The 21,125-nt window shown below is 38.7% G+C and overlaps 1 protein-coding gene across 1 annotated transcript in view; it reads left to right on the top strand.

The window, feature by feature from the left end:
- Positions 1 to 21,125, top strand: part of dscamb (Down syndrome cell adhesion molecule b) — a gene marked incomplete at its 5' end in the record, with an annotated part of 95,545 nt that overhangs the window by 39,481 nt on the left and 34,939 nt on the right. Inside the window, one exon of the mRNA XM_079481533.1 lies at positions 18,507 to 18,653. Within this exon, the coding sequence (XP_079337659.1) occupies positions 18,507 to 18,653 (147 nt within the window). The remainder of the gene's footprint in view (positions 1 to 18,506; positions 18,654 to 21,125) is intronic.

Genomic DNA, 21,125 nt, shown 5'->3' with positions numbered 1-21,125 from the left:
ATGAATTTGAATCAATGTAAAATTAAGATGCTAACAGCTAAAAAATAAAATAGAATATGTAAGGGGGGTTTACAGTGGCCGGGCTTGTTGCGGACCAAATAAGTGCGATCGACCTGATCTGGTTTCCCACTCACATGATCCCCCGGTGCATTTGCTATCATCTTACATAACACATAAAGAACTCAACACAATTTTTTTCCTTGTTTTTATACACAGCAAAGTAAGTGACAGCCGTGCATATGTTGCATGACATAATATGGAAACTTTCAATGCAGTTATCAGCTTAAGCGCAGGTTAATTTACTACCCGAATGAGTGCACACGTCTGTGTTGGCATCCATACGAGTCCCGGCACAGTTCCAGTGCAACCAAACTTAGACCATCTCCTACAGGTAGTCTCAAGTTCAGTACCCCCGTGTGCTCAGCTTTCACACGAGCAATTTTTCATGCAATCTGTGCCCGGTTCTGAAACGGCCAGTGCAAAAGACATCTTAAACAACTTAAAGCATCGACGTCGGATCCCGTGAGAAATTACTACAGCTTTCTTCCTGTAGGTTTAGTGTCAGCAGTTTGGGATGTGTTTTATTGGCTTGCATTGTCAATTACCTTAGCATTAATTAAAGGCACCTTACATGGCCATTTGGCTGTTTGGACAGCTATTACCGGATTTCAGAAAGATGCACAGGCGATATCTGTCATGCTGTTGGCACTATGACTTTAATGGAGAAACAGCTGAATTTCTGATGTGATTCATCGGCTGGTCAAGGATACAGCAGTGGAAGCTAAAGGTGTTTGAGTTTTATTCAATTTTAAGAGAAATTTCTACTTTAGATCTTCAATGCTGAATGCTGGAGATGGTGGCAGGACTTTTAGGCAAAAGCATTAGCAAGCCAACATAATCTTTAATAACAAATTTGCCCTTGAAAGGAAGGTAGTAGGGTCACGCTTGTAGTTTGGAACTTTTGGTTAAACCCCAAACGAAAATTATACATCTAGTCCTGGTTTGCCTAGCGTTCACGCTTGCATTTTTAACCCAAAGCTAAAAACATAAGGATAAGGTCAGAACCCGATGGGTCAGCTTTTACGGTATATTTTGCGACGGAACTTACAGATCATGCAAATGATACTCAAAAATACATATATAAGCACGTATCGTGTTTTAATAAGTAGAAAACGTATGAATAGCTCGTACTCTATAATAATACAAGCTATAATAAACACTTTTTTTCTATTTGTCAAATCAGTTGTATCTTGTGACATCACATCCTGGTTTTAGTACTATTAGATGTCTTGTTTGTTGGGACTTTTCAAGGTTATCTTATTTATATTCAAAACACCTTTAATCCACAGTAAATGAGGCTCCAGCGTTATTAGAACGTGCTATATGGGTTGATACTTTGTAAAATATATTGCATTCACAGATCACTCTGTAGGCTTTTGGGATTAATACTGCTCGCTGGTTGAGCATCTTTCCGTCTCAGACCGCCTCTCATCAGTGGCTCTCATTAGTGTGCTAATGAAGACCCTACGACAAGCAGTTCAGTGTAATCAGTCAATGGGGACAATATTTACAATCCTTGCCATCTTCAGCGCCGAACGCGGACCAAGACTAGGGCTTAAGACTCTCTTCCGTTTTTACCCCTCTTTTCTCACCGTCAACTTAATTAGTCACATCAGACGTTAATTATACCAAGTGTAGGAAGTCGCAATCTCAAGTAGATCAAATTAAGCAGCGTGCGAAGCTTGAAGTGTCTCCTTTCTGCCTGTGTGCAGACAATCTCAAATCTGCGGGGAACTTGTCACGTGATCTTTCTTTCCTTTCCGCCGCTAAATAGGATTTTAATGCTGGAAATCACCCTATTAGAATTGTTAAGTGAATACGTGCTACTCGCGGCGAGAAGTAACTCATCTCTGGTGTGAGAAAAGGTAATGCCCTGGAACCATGTGATCCACTAAGGGAATGTGATGCATGTGGAAGTATGCAAATCATCCACCAGCTCAAAATCATGGGCAAAATAATTGATCGAATATTCTGGATTTTAATCTTCCATTTATCTTTAAAATTTTCATAAAGGTGATGTAGAGTGGATTCAAGCTATACATGTTATCAAGATGTGCATTCACTGGCAATCAAGCCAATACGCTGCTAACGTATTCGCTCTGCCAGTTGAGCCCCATGCAGAAACCTACGCTTTCATAACTTTTGAATGTTCATAACATCATGCCATCCCTGTTGACCAAACCAGCAAACCTGGTAGGTTTTGATGCATGGTAGCTGGTCATGTGCTGGTTTAAGCTGGTTTAGTACCAGCTTAACCCGGCTCAGCGCCATCTTAAACAAGCACAAACCAGCTACCGCAAGAACAGACTGGTGTGCAGAGTCACTTGTTTATGTCCCGTCTATGCCACTAACCTCGACAATAAACGATTGATAAAGCGATCTTGAAAAAAGCTTATTGTACACAACAGTTCAGATGGCTTTGCTTTGTTTCCCGTTGGACAGTTAGAAAATATGACGCACACAGCCATCCTGTAGAATTCAATCAGATGACGACTTTAAAACTCCCCCCAAGTGTTTCCAGTTTTGTGTGACATACGCATCAGACGTTCAGCCAACAGAATGCGGGCGTGACGTCTGAGGCTGAAACTAAGCGCAAAATTAAAATCTTCCTACAGAAATCAAGCATGTTTGCAACGAAAATTTATATATTCACCCCATTGTGAATTTCACTTGCTTTGACATGGTCCTCGCTGCAAGAGCATGGCGCTAGCAACGACAAGGCCATGGGTTCGATCCCAGGGATTGCACAAACTCAGAAACAAATGTATCGCATAATGCAACGTAAGTCGCTTTGGATAAAAGCGTCCGCCAAATGTGTAAATGTAAATGTTACTCCTTTCACTTTAAATACTTAGCAATTTCGAGAGTTAAGTTGCAACCCGTGGTCACCAACGTTTGCTCATGTACCTACCCTAAACCTGAATCGAATACAATATCTTCTTAAAAATATATTAATAAATACCGTTTGTCTACAGCAAGTTTGTTTTTCCGTCAAAAGAATAACGACTAAATGTGGAAATGATGGAGCAACAACACAAGTACGATGCAAAACTGCTACAGAAATCTGTCGACCAATTAAGATGCAGTGCGATCTCGACTTTTCTACACAGGGGGAAGTAAAATAACGCCGGTTGAAACACCTTACGTTTTTACTCATGCGCAATACAAGAGTAATACAAGTTTTCTAATGTGTTGATTATCAACTTTGAGAACACAATTAAAATTGGAGTGGTAGGATATAGCAAGCATCTCCGACCTTTTGCCGAATAAAAAGCTTTTACTAAACACTGCTCACAAAGAGTCTGTTGACCTTGTGTCCTGCGGGTCTAAATGACCTAGCCTTTTCATTTAAAAAACAGGTGGTGTCACAACACAGCTGTAGTTGGGATATGCTTGAGTCACTTTGATATTCATTTTCAGTGCATATTCAACACAGTACCGCTTTTAGGATGTAATAACCTCTGATTATTTAAGTAAAGGTCAAATCCTCTGGTTGAGATCAGATTCATATTACCTCTCTTAGTTCATTTACCCTTACACAAAACACAGATCATTCACTTTATGTCAAGGGGCGGGTAAAAATCGTTAATGATTATTTTTACACAGTCCTGGTCTCATTGTGTATGTTCAATTATTTTAAAAAAACCTCTTAATCCATTTAGACTGTGTGGGAGACCAAATTGTCACGTCGCTTTTTTGTACGCCACACAATACAAGTCAAAGCAGCTTTACAGAAGATCATATTGTAGTGTCATAAATGTCTAAAGGTGAATTTGAATAGTTTAATGCAGATCCTCAAAAGTGGCATTTGCATGTACACAGCATTCGTAATAAAAAAGTTAATAATTATGAAAATATACAGTTATAAAGACTAAAGTATTAAGTAAATAACCCACATGACCATAGGCAAGGCAAGGCAAGTTTATTTGTATAGCACATTTCATACAAAATGGCAATTCAAGTGCTTTACATAGAAGAAATTAAAAATATCCATTTGATAAAACAGTTAAGAAATAAGAAAAATAAAAGTAACCAGTTAAGAATAAAAAATAAAATAACATAGTTTAGAAGAAATAAGAAAAAGAAAAATGAAACAGTAAAGAATAAAAATAAAATATAGTTTAGAATAGATAATAAATAAAATTAAGTACAGCACAAACAGTGGGACGGTCAGAGGCACAGTGGCACATTAATCAAATGCAAAGTTAAACAGATGTGTTTTGAGTCTGGATTTGAATGTGACTACTGTGGGAGCACATCTGATCTCTTCTGGAAGCTGGTTCCAGCTGCGGCTCGCATAATAGCTAAATGCAGACTCTCCTTGCTTGGAGAGAACCCTTGGTATTTCTAGCTGATGTGATCCTAATGACCTAAGTGTTCTTTTGGGTCTGTATTCAATGAGCATATCTGCAATGTATTGAGGTCCTAGGCCATTGAACGCTTTATATACCAGTAATAAAACTTTAAAATCTATCCTATATGTAACTGGTAGCCAGTGTAAGGACCTGAGGACTGGTGTGATATGATCATATTTTCTGGTTCTGCTCAGAATCCTGGTCGCAGCGTTCTGTATGAGCTGCATCTGTCTTATGGTCTTTTTGGGGAGGCCAGTAAGGAGTCCATTACAATAATCCACCCTGCTGGTGATGAAAGCATGCACAAGTTTCTCTAAGTCTCGACTGGAAACAAATTCTTGCAATATTTTTCAGATGATAGTATGCTGATTTAGTTATTGCTTTGACATGACTACTGAAGCTAAGGTCTGACTCTAGAGACACACCGTGATTCCTGACTTGATTTTTTGTTGTTTGACCTTTAGAGTGAAGGTACGTGTTCACCTTGAGAACTTCATCTTTATTTTCAAACGCAATGACTTCAGTTTTGTCTTTGTTTAACTGAAGAAAGTTTTGGCACATCCAACTATTTATTTCATCAATGCATTTGAGCAGGGAGTCAATGGCGCTGTAATCGTTAGGCGATAGGGTTAAGTATATCTGTGTGTCATCTTCACAGCTGTGGTAAGCAATTTGGTTATTTCTCATTATTTGGCTCATTGGGAGCATGTACAGGTTGAATAGGAGAGGCGCAAGAATTGAGCCTTGGGGGACTCCGCATGTCATGGATGTCCACTCAGACTTATGGTCACCTATACTCACATAATAACCTCTTGCTTCTAGGTATGACCTGAACCATTTTAGGACCATCCCAGGAAGCCCCAACCAGTTTTCCAGCCTGTCTATAATATGTTGTGATCGACCGTGTCAAATGCAGCACTGAGGTCGAGTAGGACCAGCACGGATAATTTGCCTGAATCAGTACTTAAGCGAATGTCGTTTACTATCTTAATGAGCGCTGTCTCTGTGCTGTGATGTGGGCGGAACCCAGATTGAAAATTGTCAAAGTATCCGTATGAGCTTAAGAATTTGTTCAGCTGGTTGAAGACAACTTTTTCAATGATCTTACCTATGAAGGGAAGATTTGAGATCGGTCTATAGTTGTTTAACATGGTCTTATCCAGATTGCTCTTTTTCAGGAGGGGTTTGACAACAGCAGTTTTCAGGGAGTTTGGGAAACTTCCAGAGAGAAGTGAGGCATTTACCACATCTAGGAGATCTGCTTCTAAACAGTTTAACACACTTTTGAAAAAAGATGTGGGAAGTGCGTCAAGGGCGCAGGTTGATGTTTTAAGGTGTTGAACAGTTTCTTCCAAATTTTTGCCATCAATTTCTTCAAAATCAGACATCATGGTGTGATCTGCCTGACCCCAGCGCTACTCAAGGATGTGCTGATCACCTTTCTAATATTATAGATTTTATCAGAGAAGAAAGAAGCAAACTCACTGCACTTGCTGTCTGAGAGCATTTCACTGGGAATCTGGCTTGGGGGGGTTTGTCAGTCTTTCTACAGCAGCGAAAAGAGTCCGGGTGTTGTTTAAGTTGCTGTTTATAATATTTGAGAAGAAAGTCTGCCTAGCTTTGCCTAGTTCCATATTGAAAGCATGGATGGTGTCTTTGTAGATGTTATAATGGACTACAAGTTTTGTCATCAATATCATCAATTACACTTTTAACCTTCGAGTTAAAAGAATCAAGGAGAGAATCAACAGAGTCAGCAGATATGCTTGGTGTTAAAGATATGGCCTTCATAAATAGTACACTAGTGTTCTCATTTAAGCATCTCTTCTTGACAGACACAGATCTAACTTCAATGGCAGGGGAGATCAATATATCAAATAAAATACAGAAATGTAACAATAGATGAAATGTTTAGACCCTTACTGATAAGTAAATCAAGAGTGTGTCCACGATTGACCCAGATATTCAAAAGACGTGTAATTTCCAAATGATATTTGCTTACATTTATAGACATCTTCGAAAAAGAGCAGCTGCTCCCCCACCTCTCCTAACTGACCTGCAGACACTCATAAAAGTAAAGTTAGGAGGTGATGCTTCATTGAGGACTGTTGCACTGCAGCTGTCTTCTAGCCAGGTTTCATTTAGAAACATAAAATCCAGGTTGTATGTGGTTATTAAGTCGTTGACTAGAAGTGATTTGTTTTTAAGTGAGCAGATGTTTAAAAGTGCTAACTTAAAAGTCTTGCTTTTTGCCCCCATTGCAATCTTGGTTTGACGTGCAATGGGCACCAGATTAGTCTGGTTTGATCTACGACTATTGAAGGCCTTAGACTTTCTGTCGTGTGATAGCACAGCAATAGAAAAAGATACAGGCACACTGGATTCCCGCTTGTTCTGTAAACATTTGATAAAGTTACTGTTATCATAGCGGGGACCCGACACATATCACTTAGAGCTGGTATTAGTTGTTTTTGGTTGACCTCGAGGAGATGGAGGAGGGTGTGGGCCCTGGCGTTGTGGTAGAGGCCGAAGAGCTCTCACAGGAGGAGGGCGAAGGCGAGCTGGGCCTGCAGGCTTTGGTGGCCGTGGGGTTTGTTGTTTTTTGATCGATATCTGGGGGCTTCCAGCAAGTTTGGTTCCAGCATATACCAGTTTTTCCATTTTCTCTGAGAAGCACAGAAGTGGAGATGCTGGGGAGAGAGATAACGTGTCTGGTGAGAGGGGCTGTATCTCTGGTGTTATCAGAGGCTGTAATACACTGTCCTGGTTTCCCTGGCTGTTTTCCAGGAAGTCGTCCTTGGGTGCTGAATCTTGGAGCAGTTCTAATATGTCACAGTCTGTCTGTGTTGAGCTCGGTGGGCAGGGCTCAGCTGAGATGGTGTCCATGAACTGAGTGGTGTTATCATTGTGTGACGTGTCAGCCGCATGTCCAACCAGGTGCTGAGGTGAAGACATGTGGTCATTCACACTGTGTTTGGGTGTGTGTGTGCCATTCTGGTTGAGTGGATTGGCAGAAGGATGACTGAGGGAGAAGAAGATATTGTCCTTAAGCACTCTTGAACCCAGTTTGTTTGGCTGGTGGCCATTTTGTTGAAACAGTTGCCTCTGACTCCAGAAAATATTGAAGTTGTCAATGAAGTTCACTCCTTTTATATTGCAGCCATGTATTAAGCCCAATCAAATGTGAAAACCTGTTTGTTCCTCTTGCTGGGAGTGTCCTGCCTATTTTTCCAAGATTTTGATAACTTATTTTATATAATTGGATGTTTTGTTCTCCGTTCAAATTTGGCTGGTGGTTAAAAACACAGTTTTCTGTTGTGTGACAAACTCAGAACACTTTTTTAATGTCACTTTACTTTGACTTTAAGCGTTTCTTCATAGAAGTTAATTATAAAGAAAGCACATAACGTGGCTCAAGGCAGCGACAAACTGAGAACATAAAACGTTTCTGTTAACATGTTTATGTTTGATATCAGTGATAAATAAATGTGTTTATTTTGGTTTTCTGTGGTCGTTGTTTTGATTCGTCAGCATGCATAGTCTTTAGTTATCTTGTCGATACTGTACACTTTCATAGAGGACACCTGAGATATACAAGCCATGCAAAGGCACCACTGTGAGAGGAGCTAAATTCACAAATGTTTGGGCAAATGCTGTTTTATTGAGGCAATCTCATAAGAAAACACAATTCATCTCCAGCTTTGAATACAGCATGTTGTTGATTCTTGAGTCTGCTTGTTTGCTTCCCACCTCAGTCATATGAAATGTTTGCTGTACAACCCCGAGCAATAAGTCACCATCACACACAGTAATAGATACAGCCAATATTAAACTGTAAATATTAAATATTAAAGCTGCGATTCGCAGCGGGTGCGACGCCCATGGGTAGTGGCTATAATCCCGCAGTTTAAGACGTGTTTGTTTTCAACCGATTCAGCCTCTCTAAATGATGCTAAATGAGTCTTTGATGGCCGTGTTTAATTCATGGCAGCCTTGCACAAACAGAGATTGCGCAGCGCGGAGCCTATGAAAGATTAAACAGTGATAATTTGGTTTGATAAATCCACATTACTGTGTCTGTCCCGGTTCTGGATCAGACCGGTGAAGGAATTCTGGGCCGGACAGCTTTCTGTACTGTTTCCTGAAGCACAATGTGTGCGTACGAGGGTCTGGTGGGATTTGCATAAATGCATGCAGGGGAAGGCACACTCGCTGTTAAAAAGCGCAGTCAGAGCAAACCAAATAGCTGGAGGCAAGATTGTAATTAGATCAGCCTGGGGCAGTTAAGAATAAATGTCTTATTAAACATACGGTCAAAGTCAGTTTTCATTTTTATACAAGAATTGAAATTAGCTTTTGTATGAAGCGGTTAGGGCGCCCACTTTGATTTTAGGTTGTTCCAGATGAAAATAGTGCTTTGGGTTTGGTTTTCATCCGTTTTTCCCACCAGAGGTTGACATGTCAGACGCACAAGAAGAACAGTAATGTTTTGAAATCGCCACTGAGATCAGGTTATTTTCAGGCAGGTTTACTTGACATTCGAAGGGTGACTTTCTAAAGAGTGTATTCGCGTTAAACAAGGACCAATATTTTAAAATAAAATATGTTAAAATGACTTATTTTCAATGGAAACCTGGATTTGAAGAGCTGTGATTACAAATAAGCGTAAGATGGAGATACAAATTGTGCCTCAATTCACCTTCATAATCCTTTGCACTATTAGTATAAGTTTGTTGTGTTTTTATTACAGAAGAGTAGGTTTGCGGGAGTAACAAAGGAGTATGGAAGTACTGGGATGTTGCATCATTTCTAATGCAAAATGACCGTTGTTTTGGAAAAAATAACCATAACCAAAGGTGTGAAAACCACGATTATATTGTTTTACCATAGTGTTGTTACTACAAATACTATTGTAAACTACAAACACCAATGTTCAAAGCATATTGGGGGGAGACCATAGTACATTTCTGGCTACTATGATTCATTTTCAAAATAAAGCAAAAAGAGTTATAGTTTAACCATATAGTTAAAGGAGTAGTTCGCCTTCAAAATGAAATTCTGTCATCATTTACTCACCCTGTTACAATAGAAGTCAATGTGAACCGGGGGTTTTTGGTTACCAATGCTCTTCAAAATATCTTCTTTTGTGTTCTGCAGAAGAAAGGAAGTCACACAGGTTTATGATGACAACAGACGGGTAAACAATGACAGAATTTTCGTTCTGAACTACATATATAAGGGCAGATGCACATAAAGACTGTTAACAATCACACAAATCAAAAACCTTTTTAATTCATTATGTCTTATGTAATTGTTACTATATAGTTAAATTGCTTAACTCAGTATAGTGTCGCTATAGACCGTTTCATCGGACGGGCGTGCATGGACTGCAGTTAACTTTCGGTCTGTGTTTGTTTATCGGTCTGGCTAGTATCTAATCATAACTATTTATATTTTTTCCATTTTATGCTAATACATTAATTTGCATAATAATTGCATTAAATAAACGATTTGTTGAATTATGTTATATGTACATTTTATTAAATAAACAATTTGTTGAATGAATCTAGTAGTTTTGTAGTATGGTACATTGATATCTACTGGTTGAGCGCGGAGTCTAAATTCAGAATATTGGAGAGACAAGTTTAGCCAAGTACCGGTTGTTCTCGGTTTCTTTTGATTGTTATCAGAAATAATCTACAGGCGCTCTATTGTTTGTGAATGAGAAGTTCAGCTGGTTTCACAAAAGTGCGCATGCGCGTAACGTTTGTTTATATTGTTAAGATGAAACCGTCTATACTCCACACTCTTGCAGTGAGTTGTGGGTAATATCAGCCATCACAATGTGCATGGACTTGCAATTTGTTCAGGGTACATTAAGGGTTTACATTTTAAAATACCAAGATTTTGGATGTAGGCTACTATATCAAATTTTGAAAACAATGGAGGGTGTATAGTATGTGAATTGGGACGTGGGGATATTGCTGGCTGTGTCCTCATCAGCTTGACTCTGATTTGGTGAGGTAATGGCACAGAAATGATCGCAGATTGCTCAAAATGGATCCTTCTGGCTGTAATTAAGCACTAACAAGCTACGTTTCAGAGGAAGTCCACACTGCCAACACAGTGCCTCAATAAAACATGATGCTGGTGAAGATATTGTGTGCCTGACTGTATGAGTGTTGGATTGACAGAAGAAAGAATAAACGTGTGCGGTGGGGAACGGCTGGAGCAGTCTCGCTGTTTCGTGCAAGAGATTCAGGGATTGCGGACAAGTCTTTCATCTTGAACAACATGCTGTAGTGGAGTATGGGGCATTGTGAATTTTATGTGAAGCATTTCAAAGGCTTTGCACCGCTGAGGCTGATACTTGCCAATTTCAATGGTTGTGCCGTTCGGAATAGTATGTATTGGTGACTAATTAGACGTCTATCAATCCCAGCACACGGTTTTCACTCTGTGGTTAGTTTACTAGTATTATCATTATTGCCTGGTCATAAAAAACATTCCCATTTATTTTAGTTTTTGATTCGCTTGCTGATGTTGTGTATTAGCTTAAAAAAGCATCACGTTAAATGAAATGAGCTAAATGCAACCGGTCACATCAAAAATCTTTAACGCCATTGACTTTGCATGTGAGACGTCGAGACGGAAATGTCACTGTATTATGAATCACAGAGCTAAAGTGTTGAATATTCATGGCAAACGCTGTGTGGAAATGAGCGATAAAAAGGTCTGGGCCTCTGCCAAAGCAAATGGATGAGAGAAAAAAGACCAATGGGAGCGCTGTATTAACATCAGTGGTTTAATGGTGCGAATCTAACGCGGGCCAATTAAAAGGCAGCCAGAGAGCGTGGGGGTGGACCTCCATTCATTTCGGAGGAAATTGAGGTTGAAATTAGGCATTGTGGCCTGTACCGAGCCTGGACCAAATAGCAGCTTTCACCAGCTCTTCGCTAAATCAATACGAGTCAAAGATGTGAAGAGAATATGATGGGATATTGCACATGGTTCTACCATCGTCATACAAAACACATTTTTTTATATTTCTTGTAATGACCTAAGTGTAAGTATTGTACCTTTAAATCATATTTTGCCAACAAGAAAATGCAATGAAATGTGCAGTAAAGTATGGTGTTGTGTGAGCACTCCAAAAGATCTTAGGCTGCATCAGACGCCACGGATCGATGGCTAAACGTCTGATGCAGAAGGTACCTTCTTCTGGAAATACTTCAGCTCGTCCAAATTCGTCATCTGATTGGTTGAATTTAACAGTATTTCTGGGAGACGTGTGTCGCGTTCTTTAACTAGAAACAACACGAAGCCGTCCGATCGAAGTGGTAGTTAGCCGTCGTGTTCACATCAGCTGCTTTAAGAATTCATCAGGATCGACCAAACGCTTCATTCTTAAAAGTATGTGAAGATCACGGCATACATATGTTGTTGCTGTTAACTTTTGACACGTTCGTGAATGTACACCGTCAATGTTACTGCAGGAACATTTCCACACCTCGAAAAAAATATAAAGTGGCCACTTATGATGTCAGTCATATGGCCTCCTGGGCGAGCCTTGGCCAAAGAAAGCGGCCAAACTTCCCACACTGCATGACGAAAGCTAAAGTTATAATACCATCAGTTGTAGTTCTAAAATATACTTTGAAATTTAAACATGACAAACTGTTTTAGAGATTTTACCAGCTAGCTTTACTTGACGCTTTGTATGAATATTGTCTATATACAGTATGAACTGCCCTGCGGAATTAAGTACTTAAGTAGCGGTCAGAAAGCAGTTCACTAGTTTTTGGAACTGCTGGTGTACGGTTCGGCAAGTGACCTGTGGTTAATGTCACACATCACCCACTTTAATATCACTCCACCACCATAGGCCTTGACCTATGGCCCATGAGACAGGAATCGGTTTTAGAAAACACTTTATACTGTTGCTGCAGACGCCGTTTTCTCGTCTGAAAGTCAGAGATATTTTTGCTCATGATAATTATCATGCTGGAAAGCAGAAGGTTAGCGCTAATGTTCTGGAAGTGAGATGCAAATATAGGCTTGCTAACCTCTTCAAGGTAAATTATGTCAGCTTCTGGAAGCTTTTTTTCAGAGTTTATGACGCTTACCCATATGAACTGTAAAAAGCACCACGAAGTATCTAAAATTGAGCGTTATTACTCAGTTGGGCTGGGTCAAGATGGTAAAATAATCAACCATTTACCAACGAATGAATCAATCAAGTTTTATGCTAAAAGACGAATCTTGAACTCTTGTGCTTTGTTGTTGGTTTTTTGTGCTCTCTAAAATGTGTCTTATAAGGGTCATGCATAGACAAACTAATATATTAATCAATCTTGGTAGACCCTTTCTTTAGCTCATTGGTAAAGCGCTCATCTAACAGCACAATGGTCGTGTGTTTAAGTCCCAGGGAGCACATAAACAAGTAAAACATATTTGGATAAAAACATATAGTAAATGTGTTAATCTCCAACATTTCTAATGTCTTTTTGTAACTACTTTCCATTTCAGAGGATTGATTGTAAATTCGTACGAATAAGTCTAATTTAATAGATTGTTGTTATTCATATATTTTTAGATGAGCTGCGCTCACCCCTATAAAGGATGAAGAATAGTTCCCTTTTATGCGTACGTGAGGGACAGCGTACCACGATTCAAGGAAAACCTAATCCTGTAGCCCGGAGAGCTATTGCAATATGTTGCAGTAGCGCGTGCGTCAATACCCATTTGTACTCATACGAGTCGAAAGCGGTATAGTTTGTAAGACTGTGGTATTACCATATCATAACATACCAAACCTTTTAAGTGCTTTTTAAAAGGGACATATTGTTTTATATTCAAGAACATTACCCAATGATCCAAAACTTTGTTGATGAAATCCTGTGTTTGATGTCAGAAAGTCGTTCCAAAAGATAGTTTTTTCTTAAATGTACGGTACACATAGTATTCGCTAGTTGCACAAGATGGCACCGATGAGCTTCTGGGACGCCAGGGTCGGCAGACTAATTTCCGGTCGTATAACACTGTATAGGAAAAGGATGAATTTTGGCTTACAAATATGGGTGTTTTTAGGTAAAACTAAAGAAAGCAATTCATCAGCGATATGACAGATCCTCTTTACATTGCTGTAAAGCCAAAACAACTCAATAGTGTTTCACGACAGGAATTTAGTCTGCCGACCCTGGCGCTACTAAAGCTAACCGGCGCCATCTTGTGCAACTAGCCCATTTCAAAGTTTCAAGTTTTGATATGGCATCCTTGGTAATAAAAAGTGACGCGTTTCTGTATCCACCCGAGAGGCACACGTGCTCTTAAAGTGACACATGTGGGCATGTTCATAAGGACATTACGGGGGTTTGGATGATATTAGCTGTCAATGTGTCGCTCTAATAATGACAAATGAAACTTATTACATCAGTGTTAATTTCCTCTGCACAGATAGATCTCAGATGCTGATACTTATCTAGTGCTGATCGAATTGTACGAGTGTAATGACTGAGAACAGACCCTATTAAAACATGAGGTCTGTGCGTCTGATATCAGCTCATATGAGACATCCGACCTCTCAATATTCTGTGTTGAACCTTCTCACATGTTCAACTTTCTCTTCATCCATCTTCAAAAATGGTTTTGCTCCGTATCAGAAAAAAGACTAGACAAGACCACATGTTTCAGTTCACTGTGCATTAATGGCAACCAAGGTTTAGGTCAATTAAAACCAAGCATAGGATAAACCAGTCTTTTAACCTCAGTTAAGAGTAATATTCCCTTAAACTATGATGAATCTGAAGCGTTTGGTGGGGGGTAGCAGAGACGGTTTGGTTTGCCGTATGCGACGGCTATGTTAAACTAAAAGCCAATGCTTAGCACAGCAGAATATTCTCTTCTCTCTTCACGAGTTTAAGAGGAGCCGGTTCACTAATTGAACTCATTTGATATAAATGTGTTAATTGCTGGAGTTGAGCAAGCGCTGTAATTGGGTCATGATTGCTCTTGCTCTCCTCTTCAGCCTGCACACTTCCACTAATAACATCAATGACAATATCATGAGAGCCGGGTTACCCAGTATTGCTTTTTTATTGAATCGCAAATCCTGCCACTGTCATATTGTCAGTGCAGTGTTTTCAGTATTGCTATTTTTCTGGTAATCGTACAAATTAGCCACCTAGTAAAACAGTTACGAGTTCCTGTGAGATCAGGTTGGATATTTTCTTCCTAAGACACTACCAGCACCCACATTTGAGGAGGGTTTTGTGGAGGTATAACCCTTTGGGCCCAAGGCGCATGGCAAGTGTTTTTGCTAGGTTCAGCCCGACGCAGATCTCATTTTCCTTTGCTGCGCCGCGTTGTTTAAATAGCAAATGCATTTGCGCTCAGAGGTGTGCTCAGGCGCACTGTTGGCCCGTTGCTATTTTGAGGATCTGAAAATATTTTGTTTATTTATTTAAAGAGCACGTTAGGAATATGCGCCTATAGGCGAATGCACAGCGCTCGTACATTCTGCTTATTACACACAGAAGCACACAATAATGCCAAATATTGTAAAAAATGTATTACAATGTGAAACATTATTATCGTGGACATTAAGATAAAAATCCCGTAGATGGTCTGCCTCTCGCAGAAGAAGACGTGTTTCTTTTCTGGAGAAGTGTTTGATCTTACGAATTCTGCCGTGTAAATAGCGAATCCGCCATGGACGCGAGCGCAACTGGCTCTTAAAGGGAGTGGAAGATGACACTCTGATTGGTTTATTGCGCATTACGCCCAAAACACACTCATTACTCATGAAGAGAATCAGGACAACCCGTTTAGACCATGCGCCCAGGCGTCCCGACCGTTTTCCCGCCGTTAACCAAGTAAGTGGATTGGGACACGCCCTGAGTGCACCTGCGCCGTGCGCTTTATACCATGCGCTAAAATCGTGAAAATAGGGCCCTTAGAGTTAATTGTCATCATATAATCTACTTTGATTGCATAAACTCAGATTACTGCATAAATAACCATTAGCAACACTTAAGGACGACCATTATTGTTTGATCTCAAATTGTTTTTCATTAATAGCTTTGCGATTTAGCCATTACAAAATATGCAAACACATTATTATGGATCAAACATGTTATTAGGATAAAAGCGTCTGCTAAATGACTAAATGTTATTATAGGCCAGACTATAGCTTATAGTACTATGCAGAGTTTCTTGGTCTGAGAGTCTCTTTGCCTCTCTCGACTTGGTGTCATCATCCGAAAAGGAGGACAGTTGGTGTGATAAACGCCATTACATTTTGAAGAAAGATTACATTGACGAACATTGTTTTTACTTCTGAGGACCTTTAATAAGAAAGTAAAAGGGGTAAATTTCCACAGTCAGTCATTCAGAGAGAACACGGTATCAGCCTCACTCAACATGCATGATTATTTTATATGACACATCATGCGCAACGTATTTATCCTTTTTAAATATAGATGAACCATTTCTGCGGCTCCTGGCCATTTTTGCATGGTTTGCAACAAAATGTATAATTTATGGAGGAAATATGAGAGCCTGCCCGTTTGGTTGAATGGCACAGGCACAAACGCAACCCAAACAGAGTCGTGAATCACACATAGATGCTTGAAATGGAGTCATGCGCAGTCTGTTCCGTCTTCATGGACGTTTAGTTCATTTTTACAAGCAGAATGTCTTGGATGTTTTTCAATGTCATTTCTGACAAATCTTGGACAGGGCTGTGAAATGGAAAAGGTTATTGTGTCTCGGTGCACTTCTGGGGCTGCACTGTAAATGAATTATTCATGCTAAGAATCGGAGAGGGGCACTGGATAAAGAGCAAAGAAGAGCGATGGATGAGAGACAAAGGATGAGAAGATGAGAGAGACTGAAAGAAAGAAAAATATGGTTATAGGTGTATTTATTTTGCAATAAGGAATTTACAAATTGAACCATTGTTTTGCTGGTGACTGTAGTAAAACCATGGTTAATTTGCAGTTGTTATGGTTTTACTACAAACTTAAAGTTGTATATTTTAAAGAAATTTATTGAAACATAATATATACACTGCAATCTTGACAGATTGTTGGACATTTCACACTTTTGGTCATTGAATGCCTCCGTGACACTCGATTTGAAGCACATTTGATATATTATTATCATGTTCTTGCGTGTCCTGGGTGACATGAGGATGCGGCGAACCGGTTGAGAAATCTAAGTCCAGGGTTAACCAGGAACTCTGACCTTAATCATCCTGATTAGTGTTCTCATCCCTTGAGGAACAGGCAGTCTGGAGGCTGGATTTAACATTGATTAGTCGGGAACATGTTGTCCAGCCTTCTGTCACCCACGTGGAGCATCGGCAGAAGACATCACGGTTAAATATGTTGTTAAATGGTCAATCCTGAGCTTCTCTTTAGGTCCACATTTGGATAAGTAGCTAATTCCTGGTCATCCAATGGCGTTTTCCTGTTTGTTGGTTTTGAAGCTAAATATTTCGTATGTACTGTAGTGACCAAAAGTGATGTCTGTAGACAATTGCAGAATATTTGCTTAACAGTGCGCCAACTGTTTCGAAGAAAACATCAAAAGATAACGTGTGTGGTACCAAACTGAAAAACGTATTTATTTGACAAAATTATTTGCAAAAGGGCAAGCCAGGGAATCAGGGATTTTTTTTTTTAAAATACGCACAAAAATGCATCAGACAAAAAACTATATATATTAACTATATATTAATATAAGAAATAGGCTTGTGCCGGTAGTACACATTTATGTGCCGCTAATTGATGAGATCTTTTCATGGTAGATGGTAGCATCATGGTGATAAAATGCATTCAGCCAATGTCACCGTTATAGTGTCAAAGATAAGTTTAATAACTTTTTCAAATATATAATATTTACAAAGCAATAAAATAGAAAGTACAGATTATTGGTAATTTGTCGAGTGTTTAATTAAATATCTTTTACTCCATACCAGATTTTAGTAAGTGAACACATTGTGATGGTTAAGCTAAAGATCCCCACTTTAGTTGCTGTACAATAGTGTAGTTTACATACAAAGTCAAAAAAATGTGTTACATGATATTCATGGCTTAATATTTAAATGTAATGACGCTTACAAAACGGATTGTTATTTCATTAACACTATCGTACATTTTCCATATTACCGAACATCCCAATAATCCCAATTAGAAAATATGCACTTGAGTACAACATACAAAAAAGCCTAAATCCGGTGAAGCTTTGTTTAATGCACTTAAATTTCACCTAAATCATTTGAAATGATTAAAAAAAATATATAAATCAGATTGTAACGCAAGTATTTTGGTTATGTTACTAAATCGTAGGCTAAGGTATTTCTGTATATTCCAAGGATCCCCCTTCTAATTGTCACAACATGGCTCGGTTGGTGAGTTCTTCTTTTTTTAACCTTTTCAGAACAACTACAGATGCATTTTCTATTTGCATTGCTGGTAGCAGGTCTCACACGACTGCATGTAAACTAGGAGCTATACCCCCTCTAGGGTATCAAATCCTGGACTCTCATTTCTAACTAGGTCAATGCTAGTAAAAGCTGCAGACTTTCTCTCTGTTTTCTCTCTCTCCTCAACCCTTTTCCCCATAACATACATTTCTCATCTTGTACTCATCTACATCAAAATCATTTCATTTCATTTATACACGCTCATTTCACTGTATGCAATGCGATCCGGAAAAGAATAAACGAATAAGACCGCAGGAATCTACCATCGTTATTGTAACGTTTCTCTGGTTTGTGTGAACTGTAAGAATGGCTGCGGTTGAAACGCTCTTTCTGTTTAAAGCTCGGGGCGGCTGACTGAGCGATCGGCTCACTTGCAAAACAGTCACGTCCAATAGTTCAATACTCCGTTCCCTCAGGTCTGCTAGCGCCGGCTTCAAAGAGACATCACATGTGGATGCTCGTATCCGACGAAAGAAATAAATGTTTTACATCTGTTTTTATATGGTACATTTAATGAAATAGCACAAAATATTGTTACAGAGTTAATTGTGGATAGAAGTATAACTGGTGTTTCTGTTCTTTGTTATGTGTTTCTTTCTCAGGATCAAGATATCTCATTACATCCACGGGGGCCTTGTATATTCTGGATGTGCAGTCAGAGGACGCGGTGAATATTTATCGCTGTACTACGCGGCATCGATACACAGGGGAGACCAGACAGAGCAACAGTGCCCGGCTACTTTTATCAGGTAAAAAGCCTGTGTGTTGATTTCAAGGCCCAGTCCTCGGCCCTTTTTTACTTTCGAATCTATAAATGAATGCCAAGGCTGCACATAAAACAGCTTATTATGATTGTTTTTACAAATTTAATAATGGCTGTTTCATCCTATAAAAATCTTTAAGCAACAAGATATGAGCGGCCATACCATATTGTGGATATACCGTGTAGCTGAAATTTCTTCTTACGTTTTGACATTATTAGAGCGATATTTGCATGACGATTTTTAAGAAAACAAAAGAACAAACGTTCAAATGCAAATACTAAAAGCTGTCCAATGTAAACATTTAGCTCAGAAATATAAAATGTCGTGTTTTTCATATTTATGTTTACGCCATATCGGTAAGAAAAGACAGATGACAGATTTCCTGTGTACTGTAGCTCAGTTTCTAGAAACATTGCATTAGCATGGTTCGATTCCATGTTTAAAAAGCTTTAATGCAATTTAGGTTGCTGTTTTAAATGATCTGTTTAAATGCTCAGTCTAGTGTAGTGATATACTAAAGTGCTAGATGACCAGCTGTTTTGCATCATGGGCTGTTTTTCAATTTCGTCTTTTCTCTAATAAAAATCGAATTTGGCTGCTGCTCAGAAATCAAGGCTGATAGTACAAATAGCATTAAATCATTGCAACTACAGATCTCATTTTTCCAATAAGAAAATTCGAAAAGGTGGAAGAATATCTCCAGATTGAGTCATGATTTGCCCACACTCTGCTCCCAAGTACAAGGTCAAGTTTCCGGTTTCTTCATGCTGAAAATGCTGCATAAAGCGGCACAATTACAGCCTATCAGAGAATATTTGATATTTGACAGTAATGTGAGGCTGGAGTTGGTTAGGAATCAGTTTAGGATGTTACTTTTCGCGACATAGGAGATTTCGGCAGTAAAAACATTTTAACGCTATCTAATGGACACTAAAATGTTGTATTTGTTTACAATTAGTGATGCAATAGCTAATGTAAAAAAACATAAATCTTAATTATTAATAACAGCAATAGTTATTGCACAGTGAACTTACATGAATACATGTAAATGACAAAAATAAGGATTTTTATACTAGGCTGGCTTGACTGATGGGCAATCATATATTCTGGTTGGGCAGATATTACTATCTAGTAATAGTTCATACAAAGATAATTTTTTGATTAAATTGATAGATCATTAATTCATTTTGAAATAATTTTTAATAATTTTTAATTTAATCTTTTTTTTTATATTTTTGGAGGTGCCCAAGAAAATCTGGTGGGGTGCATGCCACCTAGTCCCCCCAGACCCAGCTCTGATTAATACCTGCTAAAAATTATATTGTGCATTATTAGTTCATGATAGTTAATGCATAAACTAATATAAACGTGGCCGTAACTCCGTTTCTGTATATCTCATGTTAATCTTGAGTATTTACAGAATAGAATCGTACCCTTCAAATATCCGCAGAGTCCTAAGTTTGGTCACATTTATAAAAGATTTATAAACATTTTCAGAAAACATATGATGCGTGCCAACAAAACACAGACATATGTCTCAGTTTAATTTACCGCGTGTGGTTCATGTCCGGCATAATTTGCGCGTCATCTATCAGTTTCAAACTAATCCAGCTTAATATCTACCTTTTATATAACATCCGTCACTGAAATGCAGTGAACAAACAAACACACCTCAACTTCTCTAACTATAGCGAGAGTAAGTGAAAAATGATGTGACTCTAAAAATGTGAAAATCTCAATTGTACGTTTCGGACCATTAGAGGTTAGGATTTGGGGGTTAAGGATGGGGCTCTTTGTTGCTTTTTATTATTGTTCCATATTGTATGATTAAGTTCCTCCAAATTCATTCAAGTAAATCATCACAGTTTCACATTTAAAGTCTTTGGGTTTTAAAATACTAAAAGGGATAGTTCACCTAAAAATGTAAATTATGTCATCATTCACTTACCCTCAGGATGTTCCAAACCTGTCAAAATGTCTTTGTTCTGATAAACAGATATTTGGAAGAATGTCAGTAACCAAACAGATCTCATCCCCCATGTACTGCCATAGGAGGGAAAATCAATACTATGGGAGTCAATTGGGAGATCTGTTTTGTTATTGACATTCTTCCAAATTTCTTCCAGAACAAAGTAATTTATACAGATATAGTAAATGGTGACAGCATTTTCATTTTAGGCTGAACTATTTCTCTAACCAATCCCTCAGGTGTTATTTAGTTACATAGGCATCATTCCCCTTAAATACGACTTTCCCCCCAATAAACTCTTAATTTGTTGCTTATTAATAGTTATTAAGGTAGTTGTTAGGTTTAGATATTGGGTGGGATTAGGGATGTAGAGTATAGTCATGCAGAACATGTGCTTTATAAATTCTAATAAACAGCCAAAATGCCAATAGTAGGCTTGCTAATAACAACTAGTTAATAGTGTGAATTGCCCCCCATACTGAAGTGTT

Source organism: Barbatula barbatula (genome assembly GCF_947034865.1).
Source record: "Barbatula barbatula genome assembly, chromosome: 19".
Lineage (NCBI taxonomy): Eukaryota > Metazoa > Chordata > Actinopteri > Cypriniformes > Nemacheilidae > Barbatula > Barbatula barbatula.
This window is presented reverse-complemented; position numbering and strand designations above follow the sequence as displayed.